The sequence below is a fragment of the Myxine glutinosa genome, chromosome 7, assembly GCF_964187855.1.
Source record: "Myxine glutinosa chromosome 7, kmMyxGlut1.1, whole genome shotgun sequence".
In the NCBI taxonomy this organism is placed as follows: Eukaryota; Metazoa; Chordata; class Myxini; order Myxiniformes; family Myxinidae; genus Myxine; species Myxine glutinosa.
Genome location: NC_136267.1, coordinates 139,343,176 through 139,361,129, shown reverse-complemented (window position 1 = coordinate 139,361,129; position 17,954 = coordinate 139,343,176). Strand labels below are relative to the sequence as shown.

At 42.3% G+C, this 17,954-nt stretch overlaps 1 protein-coding gene across 4 annotated transcripts in view; it reads left to right on the top strand.

Moving 5' to 3' along the window:
• The window catches only part of LOC137431688 (sodium-dependent neutral amino acid transporter B(0)AT2), a 148,924-nt gene that overhangs the window by 88,858 nt on the left and 42,112 nt on the right, over positions 1–17,954 (top strand). For 3 of the 4 annotated variants that reach the window (XM_068123308.2, XM_068123309.2, XM_068123307.2), the window contains exons 3-7: positions 2,647–2,804; positions 6,613–6,739; positions 8,943–9,127; positions 10,407–10,517; positions 11,472–11,713. In XM_068123308.2, coding sequence (XP_067979409.2) covers positions 2,647–2,804; positions 6,613–6,739; positions 8,943–9,127; positions 10,407–10,517; positions 11,472–11,713 — 823 coding nt within the window. The remainder of the gene's footprint in view (positions 1–2,646; positions 2,805–6,612; positions 6,740–8,942; positions 9,128–10,406; positions 10,518–11,471; positions 11,714–17,954) is intronic. The other variant, XM_068123310.2, reaches the window with a different exon arrangement.

Here is a 17,954-nt window from a genome sequence, read left to right as displayed (position 1 = left end):
CAAATCCATGCTGAGATATTCCCAATATATTACCTATGCCAATCCTGGTGTTTGCTTAACGGTTAAGTTCACTGGCTTAAGAGCTTAGGGTCTTGACTTTGAGCCCCTGCCAGGCCGTTAAATACCACCAGGTGAGTTGACACAGCCTGTCATCGATCCAAGGTCAGCAAAATGAGTACCAGCTTACTGGTAACAGGGGCACTGCCTCAGTGGCACAGCAGTGCTTCCAGTAATGATGAAGCCTTCAATGAGTATGAAGCATTCATTGCAATTGCTGTGGAATATGGCTCCCCTCTCTGTGCTGGCACAGCTAGTAACAGAGTTGTTACTCAGCTACTTACCATTTATTTCCCAAGCTGGCATTTTATGCAAGGCTTTTCAAGTTATGCCAAGGCCAAGTCCAAGGATTCGCTTCTTTCCCACTGCAAGCAGGTTGGTAGACCCGGGTCTCTATCACCTCTCTTCAGGATACGCTCTATCTGTCCTCTCTTCTATACCTGTCTCTCTTCTCCACCCCCGTTCCCATCATCCCTACCCACTTTCCTGATCCCCTGGGGTGAGGGGGGGAATTGGAGGTGTGGTGAGGACAGAGCACGGGAAGGTCAGAGGGTAACCCGCCTTTAGAGGCCATTTTCCCCGCAGAGCAGGGGTTGGCCTTTTTTGGGCACAGTGGTCCCCTTTTTGAAGCAATGTTTTTATGGCCGGATGCCCTTCCTGCCACCAACCCTGTTAATCACCTCTTGTGACACAGGGAATTACCAGTGAACTGGTACTCAATTTGCCGACCTCAGAAGGATGACAGGCTGAGTCAACCCCCCTGGCGTTAATTCAGCGATCGACCGGGATTTGAACCCAGGATCCTCGGATCCCAAGCCGGCACCCTATCCACTAAGGCAACACCAGAGGAAGGTCAGAGGGTGCAAGACCATCATGGAGACAGTAGAAGAAAGAGACCACTGACTTGTCTGCGATGGTAAAGTGATAGGTTCAGAGATTCATCTTCATTGTGGGAGATACCAATAATTTTGAAGGCCTTGTTTTCCACGGCATCAAGCTTAGCAAGGTGAGGCATGGGAGGCAATCAAAAGGGGAGAGCAGTCCAACATAAACTGGGGATGAAGGGATTGTAAGTAGATAAAAGTTCAGATGTGCCAAGAAAGGACTCTGCACAACAGAGGATGCCTTGTCGGCAGCTAGCTTTGAAGGCCAAGTTTTTGTGTATACAGGGTCGAGGCTCGTGGAGGAGGTAGAACACAAAACGGACCAGGATGTAACAGGATGGCAAGAACAGTAAGAAAAAGGGAAGCAGTGTTGGGGAACACACCAACAGCTGAAGAGGGACAAAATAGAGGCAGATTTGGAGGGATAAAGGATGTGGGGAAGAATGAAAGCAATGGCAGAGCACAGGGAGTGAACAAGAAGGATACAGGTGCAAATTCTCAATCATGGAAGTGGAAGAATAAACTGGAAACCCGGAAAGGGTGTGTTTTGGGGAGGGTTAATGGGGGGGGGGGGGTACAAATGATCATGGTTGTGGGTGAGCGATGACCTGAAATGGTGGTGAATATATGTCTAATTCCTCTTTTTCCCCACATTTTTACCTACCAAACCAACATCCACATTCTCTTCAATTTCATTCTTCCCTCCAGATGTTCAAGACAGCTGTTCACCACCATCTCAGATCATCCCGCATCCAAAACCATGATCTTTTCTACCCCCATTAACTCATCCCGCAAATTTTGAGTACCAGCTTGCTGGGATGAATGATCACGGTGTGTACCCCGATTTAGAATAGGTACACAGTATCCCTGCGCATCATAAGAGCGTGACCAAGGGTTGGCGTCAGGAAGGGCATCCGGCCATAAAAAAAACATTGCCTCAAACAGGGAACCATGATTGTCATGGGGCCCGCAAGGCTAACCCCCGCTTTAGCGGGGAAAATGGCCTTAAAACGATCATTCATTCATTCATATTCCTCCAGATGTTCAAGACAGCTGTTCACCACCATCTCAGATCATCCCGCATCCAAAACCATGATTTTTTCTACCCCCATCAACTCTCCCAAAACCCACGTCATTCCAAATTTCCACTTTTTCCTTCCAGAGCTGTGATAGTCCACTGCTTGCTTTTTATCCATGTAGTAACTGGCAAATGCCATTGGATGGCGACAAATACACATTTTAAGTTGTTTTCAGAATTCAGATACTGTCTCCAGATACAATCTTTTGATTGCTAAGAATCGCTGCTTTGTAAGGATTCTATCCTTAATTCATGGATCCATTTATTTTAAAGTCTTAAAACAATATTTATCCACCGATTAGTTCCATTGAGTCTTACTCTAAAGGTGAGTCCACTAGTAGTAATAGTTATGTGTACTAAGGACGGAATGCTGTGTTTATTCCCGAATTGTAAAACGATCATTGGCCTTTGTTACCTGTGTCCCTTATATTCACCACGGGTTAAATGGATCAGCTGCAACCTCTTAATCTATATATTTGGTCATGGTTACTGTATTATGATTGTCTCTTTTAATCCAGACAGTTCGTGCCTATTTATGTCCGTCTGCAGAGTTGTGCACGAGGCGCTCTTCAATTCTGTATTTTAGGCCTAAGTTTTCCTATTACTTACAAGCACTGCATTTCCCAGGTGCATACCTGCTGCCATACTTTCTGCTGCTGCTTGTCGTTGGAATTCCACTCTTTTTCCTGGAGCTAGCCATCGGGCAGCAAATCCGCCGTGGCAGTATTGGTGTTTGGACCTATATCAATCCCTGGCTGAGTGGCTTGGGATATTCCTGCTGTGTGGTATGTGCGCACGCCGTTTGCTTTAACAAGTGCCTAATTATTTTATGAAAAATAAAATCTGGGCTCGTGGAAGAATGACCTGCCTGAAGATAGAGGGGCAAGGGGCAACCTACAGACACTGGGGCAACAGGCAGACACAACATGCAGGGGAATAGTAACCTGGAAGCAGAGGGAGGTTAACTGGAGTGGGTGGAGGGCTGGGTGTCGGTGTTGCCATTTGGGATGGAATATGCCGAGTTGAAGTTCCGGACCGAACAGTGGGCCATTGACTTGATTCAGGGAAGTGGATGTATACAGTAGGTAGGTGATCGAAAATAGTGGGTGGAGTGCTTTTGAAAAGTTGACGGTGAAGAGCTTGCTGGAAGAATACTGGTGTCATTGCGCAACTGGGGTTAGTTGGATGATTTAAAGAGACGATGGAGCCTGACCAGAGAAAAGATGATTGTGCATTTTAACCTTGTGGCTTGGTTTGCATTGCGGCCTGGATTATGCTTCCATCGAGTGTGTAAGGGAACCAGGTTGAGGGTAGGGAGACGTCACATGTCTGTGGCCATTTAATCTATGCACCAATTCCCATGTACAGTGGTATATTTCCTTATGCACCAATTCCGATGTGTTCTACAAATGCATGAAGGAACTACAATGCCATGCGGTTGAGAGCATACCTCCACCAGGCTCAACAGTTTACATTTTGTATCCCACTGATAGGTCAGATCTGGATCCAGACATGAACCAAAATCTGTCATGAGCTGCTTATCAATGTGTGGTTTATCATCGATGTCTTGACACCTCAATCGGTGCCCCACGTCCAGCGAATCATGGATGGAAGATGAACAATGAATACCTCACAATACACTGGATGAGTGATGCTCCGGCCCTCCCGAGTGAACTCCAGAACGTGCATTGTAAATGCTACCAGAGTAAATGCCAATGCACGAACTGTTCCTGCATCAGAGCTGACCTCCCTTGCACTGACTTTGCGGGTGCAGCGATTGCTGCAACAGTCAAGAATACATGACCAGTGATGATGACAATGATCCTAGAGACAAATCCAGCAACGACGATTTATTCAACTCATTTTCTGACATTATTACGCGACGCTCGCGAAGCGAAAAGCAGGGTTAAGCATTTGGGTACGTGTGGCGTGCGTGTCTGCATTTTAAAAATTCGTTTTCTAGGCAACCGTTGGTCCAATTGACAAAATTTTTACCATAGGAGCCTGTAGCATTTTACTGATAATTATGACATCCCCTAGGTCACGTGGTATGGGCGCCATATTGGAAAAACTTTGCACCTCTATATCTCTGAAACCACTCCATGGAAAAAATTGAAACGTGACTCATTGTCAAGTACTCCCCATGGGGAATAAGATATGTTAATGATGATGTCATCAGTACCTTCATTGTGTTGTCATAATTCGACAAGTATAACGCTTCATCCGATCAATATTAATTTTTTTTTCTCTGCAACTGTTGGTCTAATGGATACGAAATTTTCACCATATGAGCGTCTCCTCTTGTAGAATATTTTAACGATAATTATGATGTCATAGGTCACGTGGTACAGGCGGCATCTTGGAAAAACCGAAAAACGTTGAAAAATATCTACGAAACCGCTCCATGGAAAAAATTGAAACTTTGCTCATTGTAAAGCACTCTGCAAGGGGAATAAGTGTTATTAATGATGACGTCATTGGTGCCTTAATTATGACGTCATAACTCGACAGAGACAACGCTTAGTCTGATCAGTTTGAAATTTCTTGAGCGTGATCTACGCAACAATTATATAAGAGAATATACATTTATGTCATCGCTCACGTAGTTTAGCAGCTATATTGGATCAAAGGAATAAAAAAAACCTTCATAAACAGAAGAGTTGGTGCGCACAAAGTTGACTGCACAGGGTAAGTATTCCATGAATACCATGTAGGTAACTTTGTGATACATTTTTGGGTCTTATTTGAGATTCAGATTTGAAAATGCAGAATGATGATGTACATTACTTAGTGATGATGACATCATCACTAATTAATATGCATCACATTTGAATTGCATCATGCTTTCTTTGCATTTCTCATGTTCCAATTGCACGCTATGTCTGTGTATTTGCTGCCATAACTGTTCGATTTCATGTATAAATATCGTTTTGTGCCAAATTTGATGCAAATCTGATTATATCATAAATAATTAAGATGCATCGTAATTATCGGGAACATTCAAATTATGTGTTCTGCATTGTCGAATTTTATGCTTTTTTGCGTTTTTTTGGTTCGCTTCGCTTCAAAATGTTTGAGATTGACTTTAGTGGATATTTATATATATATATATATATATATATATATATATATATATATATATATATATACACAAAGAATTAAGTTAAGCACCCCTACACAAAGAATTAAGTTAAGCACCCCCTAATATATATTGGTCCCTCCAATGTTGGGACGACAAATTGCGAAGATGGTCCCTCCAATAGCCAATCTGGATGAATTGGAACGTGCATTACATCGGGAATGGAACAACCTGCCACAGCAACGCATACGACGGCTTACAGGGTCTATGAGACGTAGGGTTGAGTCAGTGATCCGATCACGTGGGTCCTACACACGTTATTGACGCAAAGATCGCTAGAGGTCTTCTCAGAACAATGACTGTACGTTAGAAAACATAAACGTCATCCACACTGTCCGTGATGGACCTATAGCTCCATACTTAAATTGAGGTGAAAATATGCCTAAAATTCCCAAAAAATTTCACCTTAAATTATTCAGAATAAAATATTGAAAACGGCATGATTGTTATGTTTTTATGTGACCATAATATCACTTCTCCAGAAAATATAGCAATATCATGGGTATATTACACTGTTTTGACGACAACAAACTTGTAATGTGCGAGGTTGTAAAAAAACGGGGGGGGGGTGCTTAACTTAATTCTTTGTGTATATATATATATATGAGTATATTCAAATTTGATGACGTCATAACTAATTAATATGCATCACAATCGATTGGAACATTGAATTCTTGTATTCCTCATAGTTGAATTATGTAAAGCTGATGGCTCCCATGTCGAAATTTGGCATTAAACAACCAATATTGATTCTATATATTGAATGGCCATGTGCAAATTTTAAAACGTCATAGAAAATTAATGTGTAACACAATACGCGGGAAACTTGGATTTTTGGAATCGACGTACTCGAATTATGAATAAATTAAAAAACGATTTCCAGTTTGCCTAAAAAAAAAATTTGCAACGAAAATGATTTTGCCTCTGCCTCTGATGCCTCTGCCCAATGCCTCTGAGATTTTGGCCCAGTGTCTACTAGACTAACACTCGGCAGAGCGCATTCTTCCGCCAGGCTGAACTGTTTGCGTTTTATATCCTGCTGATAGGCTGGATCTGCATCGGGGATCTTTGCCAAAATCTAGTGCTTGTTCTCATCTCCTACCAACCCATCCACCAAATTTTGGCCGAATCAGTCAACAACTTTTTTGAGACGTCGTGCTATATATCGTTTTTGGCCCTATCTCTCAACAGTGAAGAATCACTTGAGAAATTAAATAAAAAACCTGACCCGGATTTTCACTGAAATCGAATCGATTCGTCCATCACACACCCGACCTGTCTTCCAAGTTTCGTCTGGATCCATCCATAACTTTTTGAGATATTCTGCTCAGAGACAGACAAACAGGGGTGAAAACATAACCTCCATCCACCTTCATTGGTGGAGGAAACAAAGAAGTTTCCTTGTGTTTCCTTGCTTTGCATCGCTGTTCTTCTTTATCTTCTGTCTTTTCCAGATCTGTTTCTTCGTTGGCTTGTATTACAACGTCATCATTGGCTGGAGTGTTTTCTACCTCTTCCAGTCTTTCCAATCTCCTCTACCATGGTCACAATGCCCGCAGGTGTCTAATGGCTCCTCTACACGTAAGCTACCTTTTAAACAATTAAAACCTGATATTTCCATTTCCTATTTGCAAAGATTTCTTATTTCACCATTTGTGACATGAATTATTTTTCTCCTTTTCCATGATATTTCTGCCCCTGCCCCTACCTTTTCTCCCTTGCCATTTTGTGATGTTAATTAAGTGTAATGTGATGATTATTGCCTGGATATGTACGTTTAATTCTGGCAAAACTGTTTCAATTCCAAAACCTCCTCTTGTCAATTCGAAAGTACGGAGAAGTTTCCTTGTGTTAGGCCTTCATAAAAAATCAATGCACCTTAAATAACTCTGGTAACAAAGGCTGTACCAACATCATGTGATCTAGACATTTACGGTTCCTTCCATGGCAGTCGTGTTCTTTCCAGAGCCTTCGGCACTGCCAGAGTAATTGTTAGTTGGAGAATAGAGGGTGATTTGCTATTGCAGGAATTTGGAATTTAACCATGGTAGAACATTACTTAACACCCACCAGTGAATGCTAGCAGGCTGTAAATCCAGTTCAATGTTCCTCCTAAGGACTGCACATTCATGGATGTGAGGTATGTGATAATGGTAATGTAATAGGTAATGCCTTACCTGTGAGGTACCAATCCAACACTATACTGATAGCGGGAATCGAACCTAGGATCGACACCTGAAAACTTCTGAGTAATCCTATCAGCGCTCATGCATTACACTCACTTCCCATTGGTCTGAGATGCATGTCATCACTGCTGCCAAAACATTTCAAAGTAAATCACTTTCTCAATCACCTTGAGTTAACTGAAACCCCCTCCAGTGGAGACAATATCATGATATGTTTGAAAATGTATACTTGATGATCACATGTAATATATATATATATTGTCGTATTCCTTGCGATTAAAATCCTTCCAAGGAAACGGATTGCCGAAAAAGCTGTTACTCCAAGGTGTTCAGTTCAAAATATAGCTGAGGATAAACAGAGCCGAAGCCTTACTTTCACAGATCCCACTGGCAGTCTTCACCCTGTAATAATTAATCCCAGCCGGCTCAGGATTTGCTGTACAAAAATAAATGCCAGCTTTATTAAAAGAAATGCCGGTAACAAAGAAATGCACGATAACTAAATTCCTAATTTGGAGTGCTCCCACAAACAGACTAGAAAACAGATGAAGGACAAAATAACTGAAAATAAATGTGTGATTATTTAGCGGGCACTTATCTCAACTTGGCCGGGGTATCTCGTCAAGAATCGTCCAGGCTCCAACCGAGCGCGCAATCCGGACGCGGCTCTGGTGTTGGTGGGAAGAAGGCCTCACTGTGGGTCCCTTCACTCTGGGCCTCCCGCACAAAGCGAACAGGAGTTGTCGCGCAGCTCGTCGTTCTTGCTTGGGGAAAACCGCAGCTCTACATCCACGGCTCTTCCACCTCACGACCACCAGCCCGATGCCGGAACACGGACGCTTGCAATGAAGCCTCCCCATGCAGAGAGCAATGCACAACCATCTACTATCACTTTTGAAACGACAAGGCGCAAGAGGGAACATTTGCTCTCAATGCCCAGATGCCAGAAGAAAGATGTCGGCTGTTCCAAGTCCTTTGTTCATGCCGCTCTCTCGTCGTCTCCCGTTGCCCCTATCTCATCCAACCAGTGCGTGCCACCTCTACCAGTGCTTGTCAATCAAAAAAAACTCCGACCAATCACTGTTCTTCTGGGCGTGGCTCTCGGCCTTGCCCATCCTGTGTCTTCACCATGTCGGGGTAATCGGCGGTAGTGCTTGATGCATGACTTCCGGTTAGCTTTTTAATTAGTGACCTTAATTAGGGTGTTTAAATGCGGGATTATGGCTAAGTGTCTAGTGCAGTGTCATAAGGAACGAAGGAATAAACTACAGAGGTAACGACACACAGGGAATTAATTACCCATACTCCCTCGCTAATTAACACAAGAGCCACCCTCCATATGGCCACACGTAACACTTAATTCGAACACCCAGGGCTGACTTATTTACATCAAGATGGCTACATGACATTCGGAGCATATTACCTACTCATTCTACCTGTACTAAAGTAATCACTTCCTACCCCCTACAAACATAACAATATATATTTATATATATATATATATATATATATATATATATATATATATATATATATATATATATATATATATATATATACATACATACATATATTAACAATGCTCCGTTCCCTCCTAGTCGTACAAGTCCACGAGTGTGTCCAAAGCTCCCCAACAATATACTTCTGGTTCCGAGAGACTCTCGACATCTCCGACTCTATTTCTGATGGAGGAGGCCTCAACTGGAAGATGGTTCTGTGCCTCCTGGCAGCTTGGGTCATTGTAGGCCTCGCCATGATTAAAGGGATCCAATCATCAGGCAAGGTATAGTGGCTTGTGTGCATTTACTGTACTTTGTGTATATAATTTTGTGCATTTACTATACTTTGTGTATATAACTATGTGCCTTTCATTCTGTGTATATAATTTGTAATCTGTACATCTGTGTGTGTATTTTATTAAGTATTGACGCTGGGGATTGAATTCTTATTGAGTTAAGACATTTCAGCTTTTCATTTTTAATTTTATTCTCAAATTCTCCAAGTAAAAAATTCTCAAAAGAAAATTCCACTTTGACAATATGGGGATTATGGGATGTTATGGGATGTGAAGATCAGTGACAAAAAAAATCTCAATTTAATCCATTTTTTCATTCAGGCTGTAACACAACAAAATGTGAAAAAAGTCAAGGGGTTTGAATACTTTCTGAAGGCACTGAAAATTCCACCATTTTCTCGATTGGGTACTTCAATATGATATCGGGGGATTTTGAGTAGTCATCTTTTTCCTTGGTAGCAATTTGGTGTGCAAGCTGATCTGAGAGCATTAAGCCAACAACAATCTCTCCAGACCGACAACACCAAATTATCTCCAGACCGACAACACCAAATTATCTCCAGACTGACAATACCAGATTATCTCCAGATTGACAACACCAGATTATCTCCAGATTGACAACACCAGATTATGTCCAGTCTGACGACACCATATTATGTCCAGTCTGACGACACCATATTATGTCCAGTCTGACGACACCAGATTATCTGCAGACTCACAACACCAGATTATCTCCAGACTGACAACACCAGATTATCTCCAGACTGACAACACCAGATTATCTGCAGACTCACAACACCAGATTATCTCCAGATTGACAACACCAGATTATCTCCAGACTGGCAACACCAGATTATCTCCAGACTGGCAACACCAGATTATCTCCAGACTGGCAACACCAGATTATCTCCAGACTGACAACACCAGATTATCTCCAGACTGACAACACCAGATTATCTCCAGACTGACATTTGATTATAAGCTGTGCTTTTGAGGCATAAAACATCATCTGTACGACTACATCATTCATTTTTAAACTGTAGTTGTATGCTGAGCAAAGTGGCCTAAGTATAAACAATTTGTGGTAAATTTTGTATTAATCAGGATGAACACTAAGATGAGCAAATCATAATTCGTGTGAAGGAAAGATGATCCGACAGGCTGCCAAGGTTTTGTGATTGTCCTGTTGTGTAGGGATCATAAAAGGGCTGACCGTTTTCATCTCCATTACTACACCGCTCCACCTCCCCCAAACCCTTCCCCCAAGGTGATGTACTTCAGCTCCCTCTTCCCATACTTTGTTCTCTTCTGCTTCCTCGTTAAAGGAATCCTTTTGGATGGAGCGATTGATGGCCTCAAGTACATGTTCACCCCAAAGGTAAAAAACTAAACGTCTGACTGTCCCCAATTATATAAATAATCGATCTTCTACATAGTGCCCATTTGGGATGTATAGATATTGGTATAGATACAGTATATCCTTCTCAAATGATCTGATTTCCACAGTGAAAAACCAGACACGGTGGTGTAACGGTTAGTGCGTCCACCCGGAGTCTGCGAGATCAGCGGTTCAAATCCCGGCTGAGTCGTAGCAAAGATGTTTAAAATGGTATACAGTACTGTATGCTGTTTTCTTGCTTGATGCTCAGCATTTTAAAGTTGGAAAAGCACGAACAAGCAACCATAGGTTGGCAACCATTGTGCAGGCCTGATGGGGCTAATGGCATCCTCCTTCATTGAAGCTCCTTGTAAAGGAACTCTTATTTATTTTATTTATTTATTTTTATATTTATTTATTAAAGGATGAAGATGGGGACAAGGCTCCAGCGCGTCATCAGACCGCTTTTCATAAAAAATATTATGGGATTGAGATAATTTGGAAACTGTATAAATTAATTTCGCTTGTTCTTTCGAGGGCAATTATGAGGCATATTAAAAGCATTTGTCTATCTTTCCTGTACCTCATCCATGCTGGTACACTTCCCCCTTCTGCGGGTAGTCTTAATTGTACAGTAAACCCAAGCAAAGAATTTGGACAGCGAATGACAAACAATAACATGTTGTGGGATTTTTAATGTCCACAACCTACAGCAATTGCACATAGGACAGCCATATTTCCTACCAAATGGTGGTGAGCTCTGAGAGGTAGTACCCCCTGTTGGAACTGCACCAGAAAGGCTGGGAGACAGAGACAAACATGATCAAAGTAGCCATTGTGATGGATGTTTTTTTTTCTTCTTGACACTTGATTCCCCACTGCCACTTCTTCCCCTCTTTATTACCTCTCCTCTGAGACTCTGCCCTATTATTCTTTACTTTCCCCTTTCCCCAGCTCAACATGATGTTGGACCCTACAGTTTGGCGAGAAGCCGCCACCCAGGTGTTCTTTGCATTAGGCCTGGGCTTTGGAGGGGTTATCGCCTTCTCCAGTTACAACAGTAAAGACAATGACTGCCACTTTGATGCACTCCTCGTCTCCCTCATCAACTTCTTAACCTCAATCCTAGCTACTCTTGTCGTGTTTTGTGTCATGGGCTTTAAGGCAAACTCCTTGACCCAGAGATGTGTCAAAGAGTGAGTATTAAAACACGTTTCTTATTATGTAGCGTTTTCTGCGTTTCACGAATTGATCTCACCTGTTGATGTCACACTGTTTGAGCTGGGAGAGTTTGAGAGAAATACTGTCCCCAGCTCATGTTACACAACTAATAGAGCTCTCTGTAGGCCGGCCATACTGGTTTTTTGACATGGTCTAACATGAGCTCTGCATCCACAATTTTCTTTAACCATTTGTTTTCTGGTTTTCCATTTTAAATGAATGGATAATATGTACCATTCTCATCCTCCTCTACTTCTTTTAATCCTCTTCAGCCTGGTGTTGGCTTATTGGTAAAGGTGGCTGGTTTAAGATCGCAAGGTCCTGAGTTCAAGTTCCTGTCATGCCTTTGAATTAACACCAGGGGGGTTGACTCAGCCTGTCGTCCTTCCGAGGTCGGCAAAATGAGTACCAGCTTGCTGCGATGAATGAGCCATTCGGGTATCCTGCGTCGGAGTGGCGACCCGTCCAGGATTGTGCCCAATAGCCAAGGAACTGCTTCGGCAACCCTACGCGTCTGAAGATGCAAAAACGAGTGGTCATCCTTGTCATCATCAATCTTCCTTTATTTATTCTTATTCATATGTGTTGTGGTCGTGCTGCCTCCCCACGTGGGCAAAATCCTTCACTGTTCATTTGTCCCATCTTCTCCTCCCTCCTACCCACTCCCCTTCTTCCTCGATACCCATTCCTGTTGTTTGCTGTTTATAAATCCTATTCATGACAATTTATGCAGACACGGTGGAGCCTTCCTCAAAGGATTCAATAACCTACTCGTTATCCCAAACAAAGATGTATTTGCCTGATATTTGTATCCTGTAACGGAAACGATTTGTAAGTTCAGACACACGAGTCCACCCTTCCTTCACAACCTCCTCTCACCTGCTCCTCCATATTTAGCTATTATCTCCACACGGATATCTACTACACGCACATCTCCACCTGTTTTGCCCACACCCAAAACCCTTGCCCTCGCATGACCACCCCACCTACTCACTGAGCTATACACTAACCAACTCTTTCTTTCTGGTCCCTAAATATCAGTAGCGTGTACTCTAATATCATTTGATCTCTCACAACAGGTCACTGCCTTGTCTGGAGATGGAATCTGTTTAACAGAAACCTTTATTTCACAGGATATCTCGTATTCACTCTTCTCCCTTCCTGGTTATTCCACAAACCACTGCAATGGAGCTCATGTTTATTTCGTGTTGTATTGTAATACATTTCAGGAGCTCCCTTAACCAAAGCTTCTGTCCTGCCCACTCCATAATCCCTGCAGAATATTTCTGGATATATGTCTCTCTCCACAGGATGATCGTACATGTGCATGGTCTACTCCCCTCTCAAATGTGATGAATAAAGGTTCAAGGTTCATCGAAGGTTCTTTCACCTAACTTCAACTCTTTCATTTCCTTCCACCTTAAATCTATTCTCCTAACATGTGGCAACATCAAGAGTTACCATTCCATTGACTTGGCATGGTCGTTATACCACTCTCCATGATATTGCAGCCGTGACCCTTTTTTGACACTTTGGGCCTAAGCAAACAGTTTGATTTCCAACCTATTTTTCTTCAAATGGCTCTTAATCCCTGTGAGACCTGAATGGGTCGAAGCTATCCTATTTTCCCTTGGCGCCTCAAATCAAATCCTCTTGAAGTGTCTCTCTGGCCGAATGGGACCCCAATAGTGCAACTTCATGACTGGAATTTTAGTTGGGCAGATTGAACTGGCCAGCAGCCACCGACTCTTACATTGACTGATCTATGTCTTCATGTCTGAACACTGAGAGTATCTGGGACTGATTTCTTCACACTTTGTTCTCTCTCCTTGAATAGTTGATACCCTCACACTTCCTGTCCCTGTTTAACATCCCATCTCATGCAGTGAGTTAATTTCCAGAAAAAACTTGCCCTTTTATTGTTGCAATACCAACCACACCAATGGGAAACTTAGACCATGGGCCAGATACCGAAACCCTGCCCCCTTCTCGGGATTTTCTGAGAGCAGTATTTTTAGACGCCCTATTATATGTCCTTCCAATATCCGCTTGTCTGCAAAAAAAAATTTCTGGATTTAAAAAAATACCCGATATGAAATACTGGCTACATTGCATGTTTTACGCCAAAAATACTTATGTAGAAATGAAAGTGCGTGATGAATTTAACCCCCAGATATATTTTGTGAAAGCTTTAGCACAATGCGTGATATTCCTTTTAAACTACATGTTCACTATGCCAAAAATAACAAACAGCATCAAAATCTAATATTTGGTTAGATATTTATATCCCAAAATTTACTATAAATTTGAAATTGTAACAAGTACTTTTATATATTCCTCCTTCAAAATATCGTTACGTCTGTGGGGGTAGATTGAGGAATCCCATAGCAAAGATAGGATTGTATAGTTATAGCATGGACCGTGGACGCATAGGAGACCACGATGTTCACACGAGGGGTGAAGCTGTGTTAACTAGGTAGGGATTAAGTTAGTTTTCCCCTAGTATGTGACTGCCCTCTGTGGCCTTTTACCCTACGTTTTTACAACTACAACCAGGCCATCCATGCAAAGCCTCCATCAAACATCAATAACCATCCACTGCATGCTGACAGAACCCAGAACATAGCCGATCGGATGAAGCGCCGCCTCCAAAAGAGCGGAGCCGGCAGGCCACGACCCCGACGTTCGTCATTGGTCAAGAGGACATGGGATGATTCAACAGAGCTCGGTGATTGGTCGGTGTGACGTGAGGGAGAGAAGGTTTTGGAGAGAAACGGACGTTGGAAAAGGGAGCTTGAGGAGAAAGGAGAGAAGCTTGTTTTGCCTGTGTGTAATTTGTTTTGCCTTGTAATGAGAACTGTAAAAGCTTTTGGTGGTTTTTGGGAGCTTTTAAAGTGGAAGTGAGGAGGTTTTGGTGGCTGTGGTGTTGTTTGGAGGCGGAGGAGGCCGTGAGCGAGGCAAAGGAGGTCATCCTGTCTGCTTGCCTCACGCCAGTGGCTGCCACGAGTGCCACGGGCGTGGCATCGCCGCCATATTGTGCTTCCTGCGTGGTGGCTTCGAGCTTCAATGACCACCAAGCTCCTAAAAGCCATTTGGGACCAGAGCTGAGTGCTGGCTGGCTAAGGGAAGTTTATTTTATTTTATTATCTGTCCCCTTGTCTGTTTTTGAGTGAGCGTGGAGGGTCCCTCAATACAAAGTAGGATTTATTATCCCTCAACATTTATTTTGTTTTGCTTTATTTTGCTATTGAATCGTTTGATTATCAATTTATTGTGGTGTTTGCATGTTTTGTGGGTCCGGGAATAAACCCGTGTGTTTCGTCAGGTAAATGCTTTGTTTCCTTCCATCCGCGCACGACAAACTGACCGCCAATTTTGGCTACTCGCCTCGGAGTTAAAGACCAATTTGGCTATCTGTCACCGGTGATCTCAATCACCAGTGACATGACATTATTGTTCTGCAATACAGCGAACAACACGAGCAAATGTAACTATATTTCATTCAATTTTCTTTTGCAAATAATACTGTACTGTCAAGTGTGTGTATATATCACTTTACGCCAATGTACACATGTTGTCATAACTGCCAAACGAGGACTGTCTTTAGAGATGCAGAAGTCATTCTAATACAATGTCATATCTAACTATGAGATCCATAAATGGCTTGCATATAATATTATACTGTGGTTGTGATATTTTAACATGATTATATTGTTGGCATACAAAGTAGCATGTTTCAATTACACAACCATACGGGATGTATGAAAGCCATAACCAAAAATCCAGTTATTGAGTGAGAATATGGAAATATGGCTCCTAAGTACTAAATAGTGTGCCTTAGGTTGACATAATACTTGTAAATTAATACTATACACCAATGTGTGAGTTCAGGTAAAAATGCCGATAGAAAATGTATTTTCAGATATGATGAAATATATTGCATATTGCTTGAATAAATAAATGTAATGCAAAAAAATGCGAATTTAAGGGACTTTGAGTAACAGAAAAAGATAAACTCTCATTTACATCAAAATAATCAATCATGACAACCCAACAAACAAACAACGTTTTTACAAGTTTATGGTTTTTACAACATTGTGACAACGTAAAATTGTTTGCTGGGAACAACGAAACGATGTCCAGCAATAAGGTTTACTTAAACCCAAAAAGCGCGCAGGGCCACGATCGTGGCTGATGCGTGTATGAAAACGAGTTTAAACTAACTTCCAGTAAACGAACGAATCACGACCTTCCTTACAATGTATAATACCCAGGTAACTTATGAAAGCTTGCTTTTAATTGGTGGAGAAAAGCCGATGACAAAAAAGTATTTCTGGCCGACTAACTAGTAAATCCAGCACTTTATGGGTTAAACCAGCCCAACACCAATGTCCAGCAAGAAGGTTTACTTATTTAAAGCATCTAATAATATAACAAAAATATATAATCCTTTATGGGCTGTTTCCCTACGTGCGTACACCTTTACATGTTAAAACACGCACAATGCTGAACTTCTCGATAGGCAAACAACATTGTAGGCCAGGAAAGCCCAATATTTCAGACAGATACAGCAAATATTGTAAACAGATATCCTTTTCCCTGGCTTATAAGGCTGGACTTTCAATCAAAAACATCAGTCTAATCATCTGACCCATATATGATATCTGTCAAGTTCACAAGTTTGGGGATTTCCTCATCCTCGCATGGGTTCTGCCCTGGTTCCTCCATTAGTACTTCCACAATCTCTTGTGGCATGAGAACCCTCCATCCACTTGAACTCCAGTTTTCCATCTGCTACGTCCCAGCCATGTCGATCTGATGAAGGAATGTTTGGGACTGCCTGATGCCAGATAAGAGCTTGGTAATTTTCTCTCTCCCCATGCATCCTCAGGGAATCTCTGCAGGGTGGAAGAGGCTCATGTTCGCTCAGTTGTAGCTTGACAGCAGCATCCCTGGTTTGGCACAGAACCGTTCCATAAATTTTTCATGCCGCAATGTGTTGTCTTCTGAGCCTCTGCAGTGGAGGCATGTGAAATGTTCCAGCATCTCAAATATGGAATTCAGTTGATCTTCTAAATGCTAGAGAAATGTAAAGGAAGTCTTGATGTTGCCTGAGGGTCTTCAGAGGCGTTACTTTCCTCTTCCGTACAAAGGTGCTGTTGGTATCGCAGCCACTAAAGGTATATACTGCAGAAAGTGCCAAGCACATCTCCTCATCAACATCTTTGATAATGCTTTGCACATCTATGACACACCTCTTGTTCCCAACTCGTGTCAAATATAATTATCTGTTGAAGTTTCTGTGTGAAACGGAGTAGAAGTATGAAGACATCTGTGTCTGGCGATCTCACAATTATTGTAGAATCTTCTTGTGTATAAATTAGACATTGGTACTTGTCACACAGACTCATCTCTTTACACAGACAAACAGAACCTTCTTGCCAATAAGTTTTGGGGCATACTTGTCCTTCTTCCATTCATCTCGTAGGAAACTGGTGAAGCACTGCTTGTTTTGATCATTTGGCAGGAATTTCTTCCAATCTTTTGGGACATTGGGCAGGATTCCTTTAATCAAGTTCTTCTTTTTTTTCTTTTCTTAAAGAACTCCTTCTTGCTTTCTCAATACCGTTGGTTGACAAAAGGATGTATGAGTCTGTCACAAAGGCAACACGCTGTACATGAGGGAGCTATTCAAACACACTCTCTGCACGTTCTCGAAATGTACTTGGTTAGGTAACCTGTGTATGTAGCAGAGCATTGCCATCACTGATGTAGCTTGAGGAGCCTTGAGTGGGTCTTCATGTTGTGTGTAAATCATCTTCCAAGAAATGTATCAACTTGGACATGTCTGTCTTCACAGAAACTCCATCAGCAGTAGCCAGTTCCCAGGGTACAGCATCTAATTAGAAGCTCAGAACCCTCTCCATACTGATGTTGTGTTCCAGGGCAAGGACTGAATGAATATGAATGAATGATCGTTTTAAGGCCATTTTCCCCGCTAGAGCGGGGGTTGGCCTTGCGGGCCCCATGACAATCATGGTTCCCTGTTTGAGGCAATGTTTTTATGGCCGGATGCCCTTCCTGACGCCAACCCTTGGTCGCCTCTTACAATGCGCAGGGATACGGTGTACCTATTCTGAACCGGGGTACACACCGGGATCATTCATCCCAGCAAGCTGGTACTCAATTTGCCGACCTCGGAAGGATGACAGGCTG